The sequence below is a fragment of the Dendropsophus ebraccatus genome, chromosome 1 (genome assembly GCF_027789765.1).
Source record: "Dendropsophus ebraccatus isolate aDenEbr1 chromosome 1, aDenEbr1.pat, whole genome shotgun sequence".
In the NCBI taxonomy this organism is placed as follows: domain Eukaryota; kingdom Metazoa; phylum Chordata; class Amphibia; order Anura; family Hylidae; genus Dendropsophus; species Dendropsophus ebraccatus.
The window spans coordinates 77,231,054-77,250,745 of record NC_091454.1 but is presented as its reverse complement, the minus strand read 5'-3'; the positions used below and the strand labels follow the sequence as shown (position 1 = coordinate 77,250,745).

Below are 19,692 nucleotides of genomic sequence, written 5' to 3'. Positions count from 1 at the left end.
AATCTGCTCTTCTCTCTCTATTGAGATACCAGTCAGTAGTTAAATGACTGCATGTTGTCTCTCATGGTGTTTTTGATCTATAAGGATTGTCCATATTTCCCTAAGTGCGAGCTGTCTTGCAGTTTTCTTGTTTTTTTCTTTTCATAAAATGGTATTTTACTTTATTTATTTTAAAGAGGATGACATTTCAGCACACAAAAAAGCCTGATCACGCTCACCCTGAACGAATAAGTGAAAATGGCAAAAAAAACAGTTCATACACTTCTTTAATTAGATGGTGGTTGTTATTGGTAGCCTCTATAACATTAGATCTATGATCTATGCAGAAATCCTACTAATTAATATTTTTCACATATATATATATATATATATATATATATATATATATATATATATATATATTATATAGAGAGAGGGAGAGGGCTTGTGCTGAGATTACTGCAGCTATTTGATCATCTGTGACAAAGTAAATACTCTTCTCGGAAAGCTGGCTTGTCACACTAAACTAAGAATAGACTTGTCACAATTGGTTAGGCGCTAATTTTCACATGCAAACACAGTGGCTTCACAACATGTGTATTCTGCCTGTAGAAATGCCACAGAATGTCAACGCTAGAGAATTTCTTTGCAGTTTTGTGAATGACTCTCCCTTTTATCTTAGGCTGTTTAGCTCCCTAAATACAGTATTTATACCTGTTTAAAGAGTTACTGTCGTTAAAAATTTTTTGCAGCAATCAATAGTCCAGGAGATTAAGAAACTTTGTAATTGGGTTTGTTAGGCAAATATGCCATCATCTGCATTTAAAAAAGCCTTTTCCTAGGTCCCCCCTCCTCTCCTTTCCGTCATCCACTGCTCAGAATCAGAAAATCTAAACTCTTTTTCATCAGTCATTTCCTGTCTGTGCTATGGAGAGGGGAGGGGGGAGGAGGGAGATAAGCAGCAGAGAGCAGAGAAAAAAGGATTACACAGCTATTCAGAGTGCTATTCATAGGGCTATTTAGAAGTCAGAGAGGCCAGTGGTGACATCAGAGGAGAGAGCCTGGTGATGTAGCTGTAAATTAACTCTTTGTTGTCCTGTTTTGGTGCCTCATCTCCCTCTCTCCATAGGAAATCCATGAAGACGGGGAGAGCTTCAAACTGCTTTTTGATAAAAATTCATTTTTCAGCTAATAAACCCAATTACAAATCGCCTGTACTATTGATTTCTGCAAAAAAATTTTTTTAACAATGACACTTTAACCCTTTAAGGACAGGGCCAATTTTCGTTTTTGCGTTTTCGTTTTTTTTCCTTTTAAAAAACCATAGGACCTGCATTTTTCCACCTAGAAACCCACATGAGCCCTTATTTTTTGCGTCACTAGTTGTACTTTGCAAAAAAAATTCAAAGTGTGGTGAAATTGAAAAAAAAAAACGCATTTCTTTTATTTGGGGGGATGGTGTATTTACGCCTTTCGCCCTGGGGTAAAACTGACTTATTGTGCATGTTCCTCAAGTCGTTACGATTAAAACGATATGTAACATGTAAAACTTTTATTGTATCTGATGGCCTGTAAAAAATTCAAACCATTGTTAACAAATATTTGTCCCTTAAAATCGCTCCCTTCCCAGGCTTATAGCGCTTTTATCCTTTGGTCTATGGGGCTGTGTCAGGTGTAATTTTTTGCGCCATGATGTGTTCTTTCTATCGGTACCTTGATTGCGCATATATGACTTTTTGATCGCTTTTTATTTAATGTTTTCTGGATTTGATGCGACCAAAAATGCGCAATTTTGCACTTTGGGATTTTTTTGGGGCTGACACCGTTTACTGTGCGAGATCAGGAATGTGATTAATAGTTCGGGCGATTACGCACGCGGCGATAGCAAACCTGTTTTTATTTATTTATTACTTTTATTTAAAACCTGGGAAACTTTTATTAGGGGAGGGGGCTTTTTACTAATAATACTTTTTTTTTTTTACACATATACTAGAAGCCCCCCCGGGGGTCTTCTAGTATATACACTTTGATCTCTCATTGAGATCTTTGCTGTATAGTTATTCAGCAAAGATCAATGAGATCGCCACTAGTTTGCTTTCGGCTGCTGCAGCCGAAAACATACAAGTGCCGAGCCGAAGACGGCGCAATCTTGGAGCGTTCCCCGGCCGGCAGCAGTAACACCAGTGTCCACTAGACACCAGGGATAAGCTGCGTCCGGTAATCGGATGCAGCTGTCATGTTTGACAGCTGCATCTGATTACTGTATTAGCGGGCACAACGATCGGACCGTGTCCGCTAATACCCGCGGTCCCGGGCTACAAGCCGCACCCGGGACCGCGGCGGTTCAGAGCGGGGTCGCCGCCCCGCTCTGAACACCTCTTACGGGCGCATGACGTACCGATGCGTCATGCGTCCTTAAGAGGTTAAAATTCTGCAAACCAAGGTCCCTAAATGCTTCCTGTTTGCCCTGTTGGAATTTGTGTGTAATTCTAAGAGGCAGCAGGGTGCCTTCACACATACAGACTTGCAGCAAAAAACTTGCTGCGAGTTTCGCTACAATAGCTTCTTCCGCAGTTAAAGGTTACCAGCTCTAATAGCTCCTTAAATACATGTACCAGATACCTACATCATGGATTACATATAGTATAGTATATATACTTAGTGACTTTTATTCCATGTGTAGGGGGGAACATTGTACGATGGCAACATCACTATACTAGATATACTCATTTGGGGGTGTCTTGGGATCCCAATTTTTGCATTTGTGTGGTCATAAGTGACCGTTCTGTAACAAATTCTTTTCATGTGACATCACACAGACCCCAGTGTTGATGCCTGTGTGAGTGTGTTTTCTTTATATCTTTTTAAACAATAAAGAATATTCATAGTTTCCCTGTAAATGCTTCCCCTTTTGTTTGTATATATTGAATCATGCATTGGGATTTTTTTTATTGTGTTGAGGATTTTTCTCTTGGTTAATTAATATTCAACCTTTATTTATCTCTTAATTTTAGTCCTATTTAAATCATACACATGATACCTACAAGAGGAAACCTAAGACTAATATCCTGACTACAAAAACACTTTAAAGCTACAGATCTTATTCAGACCTGCTGGTTCCATACTATTCAGTTTTTTAATCCAAAATGTTTTCCTTTGTAGCAAGAGCCATTTGTCCCTGGTTTCCGATCCAGTGGTATTTATCTCTTCTAAAATTAACCATTTTAGTTGGTAGATGTGATGTCCTGCTGGTTTAAAATGTCTAGCAACGCTAGTCTCTCCATGATTCTTTATCAGTATAAGCACCGCTTTTACAGTGTATATTGAAATCATCTGTGATCCAGGTGACCCATAACTATAGCAAAACAAGGATATATATTGTAGGTTAAGAAACAAGTAACACATCAATCTCTGTTAAAAGGGTGAAATGTAAGGTCTGTGGACTTTGCCTACTTGTGTTTTTCCTTACCTGGATTACATACATTCATACACATTATAGATGAGGTTGTTATATGTCCGTTATTTTGTTAATTATTAATTCTTATTTTTTCCAGACAATTTAATGTACTTGATTTTACTTGTTTAAAAATTGTACACCAGTAATATTTTATCCTTTCTGAAGAGTGGTGCTGGGACTGGTTAAAAATGACGTTGTCTGCTGTTTGTTAACTCTTTTATGCTGTTCTCACTGACTAACATTACCAAGTAATGGTGATTCTAAATAACTGGGCTTTAATCACTTGTTTTATCTATTGATGATCTATTGATGGTGTGGATAGTAATTGATTCTTTTTCTTCCTCCTTTTTTCCTTGGGTCTTTACCTATTCTACAATCTATCCTTTTCTGATGGAATGGATATGTGTTGCCTTTGGGATTACTAGAACCTATTGTGAAGAATGGCAGGCCTCCAACGTCTCATAGTATGCACTCCTTCCTCCATCAATACACAGGATCATTCAAGAAGCCGCCATTGAGAAGACCGCACAGTGTTATTGGTGGAAGTCTTGGTTCATTCATGGCAATGCCCAGGAATGGAAGCAGACTAGGTAATGTTTTTTTTTTTTTTAAATCATTCTTATAACTCTTATCATTATGCAGGTGACATCTAAATGGGGGAGGGGGGGGGGGGGAGTCTGAAAGCTTGGAGTACTGGGTGACATTGTTTTCACACCTCTTTGGCTGATAGATTCTGTAATTTAGTGCTATTCGTGCCCTCGAAATGACAGAGCTTGGCAGGAACCATTAGAAATCTGTGGTTCCTTGGGACCCCCCTCTCATTTCCAGGTATCTGTAAACAGCCAGAAAGCTAGAAATGACGACTGAGCAAATGAAAAGGCTTTGTATAAAAATAGCGATTGAAAATTTTTTCTAATAATAGAGTTAAACTTAAAGGAATATTTAAGGGTTTAGATTTGGGGGGGGGGGGGGGGGGGGGGGGGGGGGGGCAGGTGCTTAGACCCCACCAATTGCTAAAAGGTCGCAGCAGAAACCCTTAGCTGAGTCCTGCTTTGCTTCTCATTGTCGCTGCTCTCTTAGAGCTAGACTTTCTGTACATTGCTTTACATCTGTACATTGCACGCTTCAATGAGAGCTGCAGAGACATAGTTAGAAAAGAAGGGACACAACCTTCAGCTAGGGTCTTCTGATTTTTCGTTTTAGTGATTGGTGAGCACCCAGATCCCCAGGGGTGGATTAACTTTACCATAGGCCCTGGGCTGTTCAACAAGCCTGGCCCCCCCCCCCACCCCACTGTAGCAATGGCAGCAGTAGCGTGGTGTTCGTGATGCCTTGATGTGTGCAAAATTGCTGTAAAAAAGCAACAACTTTTTGCAAATCATGGCAGAAATGTAGCCAGGAGACAATACACCACTGAAAGTCTTTTTGGGTGGCCATGGGCCCCCCAGGAGCTCAGGCCCCGGGCTACTGCCCGAAAAGGATCTATTCTAATCCGCTACTGCAGACCCCCATTGATCAGAACTTGTTACGTGTCACTTATTTTCATCTGGATATGCAGGATATGCTGTGAATGTCTAATAGTTTCAGGCACTGTATTTATCTGTCAGGACAAAAGGGTTAATGCCATTTGTTTTAATATATGTGTCTATATATGTATATAATGTGTATATAGATCACAGTTGGAAGACAGCATTGAATATTACTTTACAGAATATTGCTGTAATCGTCAGAACTTTCATTTTGCTGAGACATTGAAATGCTTTTGTCCAGTACAGATTTCCAGGAAGCATTTCTGTGTACATGCTTTTCACTTATAGGTGTTATCTCTCGTGATTGGCTCCCATGATTTGTTATTTTACTTTTATCATGAAATACACAAAATGAAGAGTTGCCAACACTTACAATGTGTAACCAAATATAATACAATATCTCTTACTAAGCAGAATAGAAATCATAAGCAAGAATCAAGAAATATGTTATAGAATGCAAATACGGTGTTCAGACATACGCTTGTTAACGTCCTTAATATTAGTGCATCCGACCATCCAGAAACCTAATGTATTGGAAAGTGAGTTAAGTGGGAATCAGAGATAGCAGGGCGGGGTGTTTGGTAGAGGTTTAGAAGAAAATTCCGTCCATTTGATCCAGCTACTCTTAATTTGAGATAAGGATCCCAGTCTGGGTGCTATGGAAGTCTCCATTTAATAACTAAAGTGCACTATAGCTAAAAGTTTCCTAACCCTAGGAATTTCACTGCTTTTCCACTACTTTGCAATGCAGTTTCCAGTGGCCATTAACACATGTAGAGGTACTGTAAGATGAGGTTTAGACCTATCCTGTAGAAATGCCAAGGTTGGTCCCCATCTAAAAGGGGTCTAAATAATTTGCTCCAATAAAGTATGAGTTTGGTGCCAAAGTGGTTTTACTGTTGGGCGCTCCCACCAAATGTGCATTAGATTACCTATGGCCCTAGCTTGTCCAGCATATAAGGGAAAAATTAAGGAAGATTTTTGAAAGGCAATGGGGAATAAAACACCTATAAAGTAGCTTGTGTAATGCTTCTGAATGTTTTATGCACTTTGATACTTTAGATACAGACACAAATAGTTACATAGTTAATACGGTTAAAGAAAGACACTTGTCTATCTTGGATTAAAAGCAGCTATCCAAAGTTACAAGTGGTTTGGGGGGGACAGATTGTGGGTACAGAGTCGCTTTAACTTACCCATCAGGTGCCCATGAGGAACTGTGTCAAACGCTTTAGCAAAATCCAGATACACTATATCCACAGCTGCCCCCCTATCCAGGCTTTTACTCACCTCCTCGTAGAAACATATTAGGTTGGTTTGACAGCTTCTTTTCTTCATATAATAACCAGCATGGTTTTACTATTACCCACTACATATTCCTGGATGTAGTCCCTTATAAGCTCCTCAAATAGTTTCCCCACATTGGACGTTAAGCTTATGGGTCTATAGTTACCTGGGGAAGTCCTAGAGCCCTTTTTGAAGATCGGCATTACATTTGCCTTACGCCAGTCCCTCGGCACAATACCAGTCACCAAAGAATCACTGAATATTTCATACAAGGGTAAAGAAATTACAGAACTGAGTTCCTTAAGAACTCTGGGGTGTAATCCATCAGGCCCTGGAGCTTTGGTTACATTGTTTATTTAATTTATCTTGGACCATATCTATAGTAAACCAGTTGGGTACATTACATGTGTTAGCAGCACTGGCCCCACCCACCTCAGTACTGGCCCCACCCACCTCAGCTCCCTCCTCTTCTTTTGTATATACAGAGCTGAAGAACCCATTAAGTAACTCAGCTTTCTCCCGATCCGCAGTTATTAACTCCCCGTCACCATTATTTAGGGGTCCTACATGCTCTGACCTTAGTTTTTTTGCATTAATATATTTATAAAATTTTGGGGGGTTTCTTTTGCTATCTGTGGCCACCTTCCTTTCCTTGTGTATTTTTGCTGCTTTTATTACATTTTTACAGGTTTTGTTAACTTCTTTGTAATGTTTAAAGGCTACAGCTGACCCCTCTGATTTATATTTTTTGAATGCCCCTTTTTTTCTCCTTTATAGCCCTTCTAACCTCGGTTGTAAGCCATGTGGGATTGGATTTTAACCGTTTATATTTGTTACCCATAGGAATATATTTGGCAGTACAGTTATTTAATGTGGATTTGAAGATTTTCCATTTATTAGCTGTATCAGTATGTGACAGCAGCCGCTCCCAGTCTATGCCCTGAATTTCAGCCCTTAACCCAGGAAAATGGACCCTTTTAAAATTAAGAGTTTTTGTCCTACCAACATGTTTTTCTTTTCTACACTTTAAGCTAAAAGTCACTATATTGTGGTCACTATTCCCCAGGTGTTCATGGACAGTGACAACCCCAACCAGCTCAGCATTGTTAGAAATAACCAGATCCAACAAGGCATCACTTCTAGTTGGCTCCTCCACAAACTGGCCCAGAAAATTATCCTGCAGGAGGGTAAGAAATTCCCTCCCCTTTGTGGTTTTAGCTGAACCGTGACCCCAATCTATATCTGGATAGTTAAAGTCACCCATTACCACTACTGTCCCCTCCCAGGCAGCCTGTTTGTCTGTGCAACTGACCATCTATCACCACAGTAATGTTGGGGGGGTCTATAGATTACACCAAGATTAGTTTTTTCACCGTTTACCCCCCTCTGTAGTTCTACCCACAGTGATTCCACATCATCACAGTCATCACCCACTATTGCATCTTTTACACTCTCTTTAATATAATTTCTAACATACAGACATACTCCTCCTCCCCTTCTGCCCACCCGGTCCATTCTGAACAATGTGAATCCCTGAATATTGACAGCCCAGTCATGAGGCGTCCAGCCATGTCTCAGTCACACCAACCATATCAATAAACTCTTCCAGAACCAAGGCCTCTAGCTCCCCCATCTTGCTGGCTAGACTTCTTGTATTAGTATCCATACACTTTATATTACCATCTAGTTTAACCCCTTCATTTTAAGAAATGGGTTTTATTGTAGTGCTGTGGCTACAATCATCCCCACTGCTCATCCGCAACAAATGGATCTCCTTATTCACTGCTCTTATCCTCCCCTCACAGGTCACTTCTCCTCCCACCTCAATGTTCTGTCCCCTCTAACCTATCCGCCACTACATTACATACTACATTGTCCTCCCTCCACATCCCTAGTTTTAAAAACCCTCCACCCCTTCTAGGATTCTCTCCCCCAGCACAGCGGATCCCCTTCCATTTAGGTTTAAATTATCTGTGGAAAACAGATTGTACCCCAATAAAAAAAGTCAGCCCAGTGCTCTAAAAACCCAAACCCTTCTCCTCTACACCACGACTTGAGCCATGCATTTAACTCCCTGAGCTCCCGCTGTCTTTCCTGTGATGCACATGGCACAGGCAGTATTCCAGAGAATACAACCTTGGAGGTCCTTCCCTTTAACTTGGCACCTAATTCTCTAAAATTATTTTTAATAGACCTCCACCTACCGTGTATCCTGTCATTGGTTCCCACATGGACCATGACAACTGGGTCATCCCCAGCCCCCCCCCCCCCCCCCCCAAGTAATTTGTCCACCCTTTCCGTCACATGCCGAACCCTGGCACCAGGGAGACCGCAAACAATTTGGTGACAAATTATTCTATCAGTCTTCCTGATTATAGAATCCCCTACTATATATATGAGAGCAGGGGGGCTGCCCCCTTTATCGATGTTCCCCTAAACTCATGACAATAATGAAATAAACTTTAGCAAATGATATTACTGATGTCAACTGATTTTAAAAAAAAAAAAAAGGATCGAAAACCTGATGACATCAGTTGTAGTCAGGTTCCTACGAAAAAACGGAAACGGACACAATTTATATATGTAAACTAGGCCTAAGAAGGAGATTTGTAAGGTTGCTCAGGAAGTAATTTACATAATCCAGTCATTGCCATATTATACAGAAGTTAATACAGTAAACCTATTTTAGATGACCTTACAAAGAATATGAGAATTCACTGTATATTGTACTAGTTCCTTATATTGTCCTACAGTAAGATATCAGCTAGAAATTAAGGATCCAGGCCTTTATTTGTGCTCCATGTGAGCAAATAGTTACAGTGGTAGCTTGGATATCCGGAGCTCATGGAAAAGCTCTATATCATCACTTCACCTAACCACCAGGCACATCTCATGCCATTGTAATTACAGATTACATTCTGGAATCAGTATACATCATTAAACATATCGCATTAGAGGAGATTATGTACCACCATGCTAGAATATCATTTGGACTGTGTGGACACAGTTGTGATTTTTAAACATTTCTAAAGTTACACCATTGTTTATCTTGCATATTTTGTCCATTTGTCCTACAGTTGGCTCAATCCTGTCATTAATGTTCTAGTCGCATCAAAAGCCTAACTCTATCATGCTAATTTATCAGTCTTTGAAAAGACTCTTAGGAAGTGCATGCATGTGTCTGTTCTCTTACTGTTTGCCAGTATGTAGGCAGCTTATTATATAGTTGCCAACTTCCTGGCCTCTTAGAACACATGTAATTCCTCATTTCTTGTAGACATTTTTTTTTTTATTGTCAAGAGGCTGTAACTAGTCTTAGGGGTTGACAGTGACATGGATTACTATCACTCACATTTTGTGTGTGTGAAAAAAATTATACATGTATTTTAGGTATAACATGTTGTTTATGTGAAAAGGTTTATCCAGAGAAATGTTATCTGTATCTTTGCAAGTGTATATAAAAAAAAATAAAGAAGCTAAGCTATGTGTACCTCTTCACACTCGCCCAATGTCGTCCTACAGGTCCCCAATGTCCTCTGGGTGCTATCCCACCTCTACTTCCAAAATGGATTTGTCTCTGGGGTGACAGCCTGCTCAGCCAGTCACTGACCGTGGAGCTGTCTCATCTCTGTCACTGGCTGAAAATAGTGTAAAAAAAATTGTTACTCTCCGGAGTATCCGTTCAGTAAAATAATGTCGCCCTTGACTGTAATGTAGAGACTTTGTTATCTCTAAAATTGGCTTAAAGGAGAAGTCCGGTGAAAATTTTATTTAAAGTGTTGTATTGCCCCCCAAAAGTTATACGAATCACCAATATACAGTTATTAAGGGAAATGCACATAAAGTGCTTTTTTTTCCTGCACTTAATACTGCATCAAGGCTTCACCTCCTGGATAACATGGTGATGTCATGACCCGACTCCCAGAGCTGTGCGGGCTGTGGCTGCTGGAGAGGATGATGGCAGGGGGACACTGAGGGGCACAGGGCACTGGAGGGGCACTGAGCATCCCTCTGCTATCATCCTCTCCAGCAGCCACAGCCCACACAGCTCTGGGAGTCGGGTCGTGACATCACCATTTTATCCAGGAAGTGAAGCCTTGATGCAGTAGTAAGTGCAGGGAAAAAAACACTTTATGTGCATTTCCCGTAATAAGTGTATATTTGTGATTTGTATAACTTTTGGGGGGCAATACAGTGCTTTATTAAAAAAAAAAAAATTGCCTGACTTCTCCTTTTAAAAAGGGTAAATATGCCTTTTTAAGGGATATCTCAACGCTATATTAGGTATACAGACGCATACACCAGTGGGTAGTTGATAGGGAGAAAAACAAACCGTACCACCATTTTGATGCATTGGCCATTTGAAGACTTATAATACCACATTTCATCTTTTCAGCTGAAGCACCATGGTGGCAGTGCTGAGCTGCAGCTTTCTTCTCCAGGCCTGCCCTCACTAAGTGACCTACAGAGCCCTCTTCTGAAAGGTGAGCTCTGTACAGCACTCATGCAGGGCAGGATGAAAGAGAACGAAGGTGTGCTTCTGCAGCTCAATGCTACCTCTATGGCAGTTCAGATAAAAGATAAAAGATGGTTTCACAACTCTGCAAATGACCATTATATCAAGATAAATGTATGGTTACCCACTGGTTTCTGCAGCTCCAAATTTTCTTTAAAAAGCATACTAACCCTTTAAGACTATGGCTGTTAGACTGGGGAGCTGCATGTATGTTTAGCCACAGTTTCCATCTGGTTGAGGTCTGACATCATATGCCTTTTTTTGTCCCTACTCCGATATGTTGATGATCACCTCATCTATTTCAGATGTTTTTAGTCTGTGGATATTTAGCAGAGATGTACTTGTAGAATAACATGTCCTGAATTGACAATGTTTATGTGAAGAGCTTGATGCAGAGCTAGTTGGCATCATCTGATACAAATCATTGAATGTTTCATTGTAAGCTTATGAATGCCAGACTGTGAGTGTTTATAGGATATTGTGGCCATCTCCTAGTTTACCTTCTGATTTCCCTGCCTCTGCATTTCTAAAGCCAGCGCTCTATCTGCCGCTAGTAATTTCATATTTAAAGGGGAACTCTGGTTAACATGATTTAACCCTGTTCAATCCCCACCTATAATCTAAGCTTGTTCGTAATAGCTTTCTATTAAATGAATTGTCTGTAGCACATAACTCACAAACTGAAGCTTCTAAAAAAATCCTCACTTCCTGGTCTACTTTGTCTCCCTTTCTCTGTTCTCCCCCTCCCTTCTGAGACAGAGGTCACATAATCTTAGTCTCTTCTGTTGCCAGGAAACATGTAACACCTCTTCTGTAACCCCGTCCACCACTGACATCACACGGTGTTCACCTGGCCAAGGGCAGGGAAACAACAGATTCTCCTGAGTAGTATAGGGGAAAGAAGACACTGATGTTTTTATCTTTCTTTCTTTCTTTCTTTCTTTCTTTCTCTCTCTCTCTCTCTCTCTCTCTCTCTCTTTCTCTCTCTCTCTCTCTCTCTCTCTCTCTCTCTCTCTCTCTCTCTCTCTCTCTCTCTCTCTCTCTCTCTCTCTGCAGGTAGATTGACAGAAAGTTAGATAGATATTGTGATATTATACTGTGCACAGCAGAAGTAGATCAAGTCAGTGGTGGGCAGATACTACAAGACTGGCAGGTACCCGGCAGTTGGTTCTGAGGTGCGGTGCATGCTGGGAGATAAAATTTCCCAACCAAGTGCCACGATCATTTGTAAAAGTTTGAATCTAGCGATGGGAGCAGTGTAGGCAAATGGGAAAGGTGTCAAACAATCAATGGCCCTCAGCACATAGGGGCATTTTCCCTGAGCACCAATGTAATCGCCAAGACTGATTACAGACGATTTTTTGCACCTCCCGTGACTACTTTAGACCTGAGGACTGTTCACATGCCTAAATAAAAAGTCATTTTCATACAGCACAGGAGCTTTACAAAATCTGCTTTTGGAGGGTAGCAGCAACGCTGCTAGTGATTGTTTATATGTCTGGTAACAGGAGTACAGGCTTTATTACACTATATTTCCAGGTTCAGTAACCTTTTTATGTTGATTGGTTCCCTTTAAAATATTTTGTTATGTTGACATGTCTGTCGAATTTTTTATATGTTAGAATGGGGCAGCCGTATTGCCATGAGGTTGACAGCATTTAGAGAGATGCTTTACAGCAGCCCATAGACATAGGAAGCCATAGTCTGGAAAAGTCTCTATGGGCTACTATGGTAGTTGACATGATCTCTGACCTGTTTAGTCGCAGTTGTGCAGAGAGAAGGTGAGCTATGACCTTTTCTTATCTAAATTTTGTTGTCACCTTTCCTGTAATCTTGCATCTTTTTTTATTTATTTTTTTTTATTTTATATTACAGAACAGGAATTGTCAGCTTACTATGAGGCTTAAGGCTAGGTTCACACTATGTAACTGTGAGGCTGTATTTTTTATGCGGCTGTAAATGTGCGGATGAAACTCCGGCCGTGGGAAAAAATAGACATGCGGCTCAAAACATACGGTCATTTACTTGAAAATCTGGTTCAACTAAAAATAACAAATAAAATCTTAAAGTGATGCAAACACCTCTGGATGCATCTGGGAAAGCAGGGAACACAGTTTACATGAATTGCTATTACCGGGGTTTGCGATCCTCTGCACTAATGCCGATGTCTCTCATGGTTAATCTATTAAAATAATAAAACACATTTTCGTTGTAATAAAGTGCCTTTCGTTGTTCACTAATTAAATTTTAATTAATCCATCATTTTGCTATTAAATATACTGTTAAAATAAATAGATATATAAATAAATGTATATTTATATATATATTTATTTTTTGACAGTATATTTAATTGCACAATGATGGATTCGTTAGAATTAAATTATTGACCAACGAAACTGAATTTATTTTATCGAAAATGTGTTTTATTAATTAGTACAGGAAGCTCCATAAGCCGTTAATTCATATTGCCGGCAAAAGAGCTTTCTGTACTAATCATCACTTTACTTTAATGAAAACATCAAATGTTTCTTCTAATTATGTTATCACAATAGCATTATTAGAAGAAACATTTAGAATTATTTGTGCGCTCGGCTGATCGGCTGATCGGCTGAGCGCACATATAATAAGCCGGTCCGCAGTACAGTGACTTCATTGTGCTGCGGACCAGCGAAGAGACAACATCGGGGTGAGTATAGAGCTCTCCCCACCCCCTCCCCAGCACTGCACCCCTCCCAGCAAGGAAGGGGGGGTCAGTTAACCCCTTCCTTGCTGGGATGGGTGCAGTCTGACATCAGTCTGGCCCCCAAGGGGTTAAGGGGGATGCAATACATCCTCCCTTAACCCCTTGGGGGCCAGACTGTAAGCAGCGATCTGTAAAGATGCTGCATACTGTAAGGTGCACAACACCGCTCACAATGATGGGTGTTGTGCTCCTGTTTGTGTGTTTTTTGTGTGTTTCTCCCTTTTTGTTTTTCAGATATCGGTATCCTGTGGATTACGTCGGATTCCGTGGACTACGTCGATGACCAGCGTTTTTTTAATGTTTTTTTTTTAATAAAATGGTCAATGAGGGGTGTGGGGGTGTTTTTATTTGAATAAAAAATTTTTTAACTTGTGTCTTGTCTTTATTTCTTTACTTTATAGACTTAGTAGTGGAAGCCGTCTAATAGACGGAATCCATTACTAAGTTGGGGCCTAGTGTTAGCCGGAATAAAATGGCTAACAATAACCCCCTATTATTACCCCAGTACCCAATGCCACCAGGGGTACTGGGAAGAGCCGGGTGCCAGTGGTCCCGGAGCGTCAAAATTGGCGCTCCTGGACCAGGCGGCAGCAGGCTGGTAAGATTTAGGCTGGGGAGGGCCTAAACCAATGGCTCTTCCCACCCTGGTGTTACCAGGCTGCTGTCGTTTGGTTTTTAACCCGGCTGATTATAAAAATAGGGGGGACCCTATGCGGTTTTTTAAAATTATTTATTTAAAAAAAAAACCGCATAGGGTCCCCCCTATTTTTATAACCAGCCGGGTTAAAAACCAAACGACAGCAGCCTGGTAACACCAGGGTGGGAAGAGCCATTGGTTTAGGCCCTCCCCAGCCTAAATCTTACCAGCCTGCTGCCGCCCGATCCAGGAGCGCCAATTTTGACGCTCCGGGACCACTGGCACCCGGCTCTTCCCAGTACCCCTGGTGGCATTGGGTACTGGGGTAATAATAGGGGATTAGTGTTAGCCATTTTATACCGGCTAACACTAGGCCCCAACTTAGTAATGGATTCCGTCTATTAGACGGCTTCCACTACTAAGTCTATAAAGTAAAGAAATAAAGACAAGACACAAGTTAAAAAATTTTTTTATTCAAATAAAAACACCCCCACACCCCTCATTGACCATTTTATTAAAAAAAAAAACATTAAAAAAACGCTGGTCATCGACGTAATCCACAGGATACCGATATCTGAAAAACAAAAAGGGAGAAACACACAAAAAACACACAAACAGGAGCACAACACCCATCATTGTGAGCGGTGTTGTGCACCTTACAGTATGCAGCATCTTTACAGATCGCTGCTTACAGTCTGGCCCCCAAGGGGTTAAGGGAGGATGTATTGCATCCCCCTTAACCCCTTGGCTAGACTGATGTCAGACTGCACCCATCCCAGCAAGGAAGGGGTTAACTGACCCCCCCTTCCTTGCTGGGAGGGGTGCAGTGCTGGGGAGGGGGTGGGGAGAGCTCTATACTCACCCCGATGTTGTCTCTTCGCTGGTCCGCAGCACAATGAAGTCACTGTACTGCGGACCGGCTCATTATATGTGCGCTCAGCCGATCAGCCAATCAGCTGAGCGCACATATAATTCTAAATGTTTCTTCTAATAATGCTATTGTGATAACATAATTAGAAGAAACATTTGATGTTTTCATTAAAGTAAAGTGATGATTAGTACAGAAAGCTCTATTGCCGGCATATGAATTAACGGCTTATGGAGCTTCCTGTACTAATTAATAAAACACATTTTCGATGAAATAAATTCAGTTTCGTTGGTCAATAATTTAATTCTAACGAATCCATCATTGTGCAATTAAATATACTGTCAAAAAATAAATATATATATAAATATACATTTATTTATATATCTATTTATTTTAACAGTATATTTAATTGCCAAATGATGGATTCGTTAGAATTAAATTATTGACCAACGAAAGGGACTTTATTACAAAGAAAATGTGTTTTATTAATTTAATATATTAACTATTAGAGGCATCGGCATTCGGCATCATTGCCGGCTATTTTTGAAGTACTCCGTACGGACCGCCTGTCAATCCTCGGCCGCAAACAATGGTCTTGTTCATTTTTTACGGGTCCGTTTACGATCGGGCCGTAGATTCATACATAGTGTGCACTGTGCAGCCGTATATCCTATACTTTCCAGCGTATGCATGAACCACCAAAAATACCGCCGCACAATTACAGCCGCAAATACAGCCGCACAGTTACATAGTCTGAACCTGGCCTAAAGCCGTATTACATGGCACGATGTGAGGATTAAGCGAACACTGACCAGTCAGGCCAACGTTTGCTTCCTTCTCATTTCCCGCTCTCTGTTTATGCTGTTACATGTATAGACAGTGAACAGAGGGCCGCGGGGAGCTGCAGGAGGGGCTGATCTAAGTATCGTCCTGGTGGCCTATTGAAGAAAGCAGCTCTCGCCGCTCGCTCCTATTACACAAAGCGACGTTGAAAGACAACAAACAGCCGACGCTGTGCATCTCAACTGATCAATGCCTTTTAAAGGGGTTTTCCAGTGAAAATCTTTTTCTTTCAAATCAACTGGTTTCAGAAAATTATATAGATTTGTAATGTACTCCTATAAAAAAAAATCTCAAGCCTTTCCATACTTATCAGCTGCTGTATGTCCTGCAGGAAATGTTGTTTTCTTTTCATTCTCACACAGTGCTCTCTGCTGACATCTCTGGCCGAGACAGGAACTGTCCACAGCTGTAACAAATCCCCATAGAAAACCTCTCTTGCTCTGTACAACCTACCGCTTGTGGTGGGTTCGGTCATCAATCTAAGGCGTATAGGGCTCTCCCAAACAACCACCGTCAGATGATGTTGGTGGTGATAGGGGTTGGGTGAGGCAGAAAATCACATCTGACTCCTTTTGTTTTTAAATATATAAGCCTCAGCGAGAGCTCCCTGGCTGAGACGTACACCTCCCCATAAAGAATACAGGATCTCTTGGTCATGCTGGACGGAATAGGACAGTTTTTCTAAAACCGTGCCACATTTTAGATTTTTTTGTAACAAGCAACACCCACTGTTGAAACACCACCTAAAAGGAACAAGCAACAATATTAACTAAGGAGGTATACGTAAGCATAGCACTAGTATGTTCTAAAGTCATGTTCTCGTTTTAGATTTTGTAGCATATTCTGAAATAAAGCGGTGTGGATAGTTCAGCTTCTACTTGCTTAATAGGAACTTTCTTAATTTATGGAAATTCAAGAATAGAAACCTATAATATAAAAATAGTTATGACTTAGCCCTAAAGTATGCTCAGCTGGCTTTCTGTTAATCTTAATGAAAGCTGCTCCATTGGTGTAGAAAAGGACAACGTAATGATGGAGTGTACTTACCAAGACACAACAAAAACAATGGTAGTGATACTGTCACCCCTGTTTAGTTTAGTGCCATTCTCTGCAGCATCAATTAGTTTGTCTGCAGATTTTTTCTTCTAGTCCCAAAAACACCTCAAAACAAATAAGTCCCTTGCATTTTATATCCTTACTAATTATGGACAAAAATGTGAATGTAAACAAATGTTTTACTATTGAATCCAGTGGTGGAAAGGGACTTTTATTAAAGGGGAACTAATAGCAGGTTAGACAAATCTAACCTGTTGATAGCCCCCTATAGTGTCGGCGACACTGAGGAGGAAGGTATGTGTCTTACCTTCCTCCTCGGGGCCGGTCACACACTGTTAGTCGAAGCAAACTCTGCTTCAGAGCACTGTTAGGATCGCTTTTGAGTCATCCGGACTGCTGTCCAATGATAATCAATGGAGGGGGCAGGCTAGATGACGCAACAGTGCTCCCAACGGTGCTCTGGAGCGGCGTTTACCCCGACTACCAGTGTGGGATCGAGCCGAGGAGCAAGGTAAGACACATACCTTCCTCCTCGGCGTCCCCAGCGCTATAGGCAGCTATCAGCGTGTTAGATTCCTCTAACCTTCTTATAGCTGACCTTTTAAGACTTTTAAAAAAAATGACCATAAACTAAGATCAAACATAGAGTCCATTTACGCAGAAAGATTATCTGACAGATTTTCTGATTTAAAGCCAAAGTCATGAATGGATTTGAAAAGAGGAGAAATCTCAGGCTTTCTTTTATGACCTGGTCTCTGTTTATAGTCTGTTTCTGGCTTTGGCTTCAAATCTTTGGCAGATAATCTGTCAGATATCTTTCTGTGTAAATGGACCCATACCCTAGGACAGGGGTACTCAACAACTTTTAGTGAGGGTCCACTTACCGGGGTCTATAGTCAGGTGAAGGTCCGAGCTGAACATCAGTAGGAAACGTGTTTTGTTACTTTGTCACAAACGTTCAACTATTTATATACAGAATTGCTGCTTATTAGCGGGAAAATTGGCATTTTTTTCTCTCTCACCAGGCCTTTGATATTAGGTACAAAGGGGGTGACTGCCCTGGTAGTATATAGCCCCCCTGTTGCTCCCCCAGTAGTGTATAGCCCCCCCCTGTGCGCTCTCCTTCAGTAGTATATAGCCCCCTGTTGCTCCCCCAGTAGTATATAGCCCCCCTGTGCGCTCTCCCCCTGTAGTATATAGCCCCCTGTGAGCTCCCCCCAGTAGTATATAGCCTCCCCGTGCGCTCTCCCCCTGTAGAATATAGCCCCCTGTGAGCTCCCCCCAGTAGTATATAGCCCCCTGTGAGCTCCCCCCAGTAGTATATAGCCCCCCTGTGCGCTCTCCTCCTGTAGTATATAGCCCCCTGTGCGCTGTCCCCCAGTAGTATATAGCCCCCTGTGAGCTCCCCCCAGTAGTATATAGCCCCCCTTGTGCTTTCCCCCTGTAGTATATAGCCCCTGTGAGGTCCCCCCTGTAGTATATAACCCCCTGTGCGCTCCCCCCAGTAGTATATAGCCCCCTGTGAGGTGCCCCCTGTGCGCTCCCCCCAGTAGTATATAGCCCCCTCAGTAGTATATAGCCCCCCTTGTGCTTTCCCCCTGTAGTATATAGCCCCTGTGAGGTCCCCCCTGTAGTATATAACCCCCTGTGCGCTCCCCCCAGTAGTATATAGCCCCCTCAGTAGTATATAGCCCCCTGTGAGGTGCCCCCTGTGCGCTCCCCCCAGTAGTATATAGCCCCCTCAGTAGTATATAGCCCCCTGTGAGGTGCCCCCTGTGCGCTCCCCCCAGTAGTATATAGCCCCCTCAGTAGTATATAGCCCCCTGTGAGGTCCCCCCTGTAGTATATAGTCCACCTGTGCGCTCTCCCCTTGTAGATGCCCCCCAGACAGAAAAAAAAATAACAAAAACAACTTCTTCTTCTCTTCCCGTCGGTCCGGCCCCCGGCTGATACGCGCTCTGTAGGGATGTCCCGGGGATTCCCCAGCAGAGCGCGCATCAGTGACCTCAGCGTACGCCGCCGGCCTGCACTTTCGGGAAGGACAGGCCGGCAGCGTACACTGAGGTCTGTGGTGCGCTGCTGGGGAATCCCCGGGACATCCCCGGGATATCATCCAGGGGCCGGACCGACACCGCCCCCAGCCCCACAGGCGTACTGACATCTAAGGACAGTACGCCTATGGGGCGGGAGGCAGTGCGGTGGGGAGCAGGACGGACCGAGTCCGGGGCGGTTAGGAGGTCTGACCAGGGGTCCGGACAGCTGGCCTCCGCGGTCCGGGTTCGGACCGCGGTCCGCCAGTTGAGGACCCCTGCCCTAGGACATCAGAAAGTCAGAGTTCTTACACTATGAGAACTGCAGAATTGGAGTTTAGAGATTCCTTTTTTATACGCAATTGCGTATTTTAACACAGAACAATTGTATAAAGCCAACCTGCGTTTTGCCTGCTTATTTTTAAGACTGATTCACGCAGCAAATACGTCAAGTGGGTTTGTACCCTCAGACTTGTTTTAAGTGTCACTGTTATAACTTTCAAAATATCAATCAACAGTAGATATGTAGAAATGTAGTTTACATTTTTTTTATGCTGTGAAACAAAGCTGAACGGACTTGTATCTAAGCCCAGTCTCCTGAAGGCAGATTTTTAGTTTTGTCCTGCTTGGGGAAAAAAAAAGACATGAAGTCTGACCTGAGTGTCACAGCTCAATGCGTCAGTCAATCACATGGCTGCCTTCTCTGTAAGCGCGCAGATGATCTGGAAAACACGGGACTTCCTTTGT

At 42.0% G+C, this 19,692-nt stretch overlaps 1 protein-coding gene across 3 annotated transcripts in view; it reads left to right on the top strand.

The window, feature by feature from the left end:
* Positions 1–19,692, top strand: part of CDK17 (cyclin dependent kinase 17) — a 113,362-nt gene that overhangs the window by 65,666 nt on the left and 28,004 nt on the right. For 2 of the 3 annotated variants that reach the window (XM_069973789.1, XM_069973797.1), the window contains exon 3: positions 3,862–4,026. The exons of the other annotated variant lie outside the window; for it this stretch is intronic. In XM_069973789.1, coding sequence (XP_069829890.1) covers positions 3,862–4,026 — 165 coding nt within the window. The remainder of the gene's footprint in view (positions 1–3,861; positions 4,027–19,692) is intronic. 3 annotated transcript variants of the gene reach the window in all.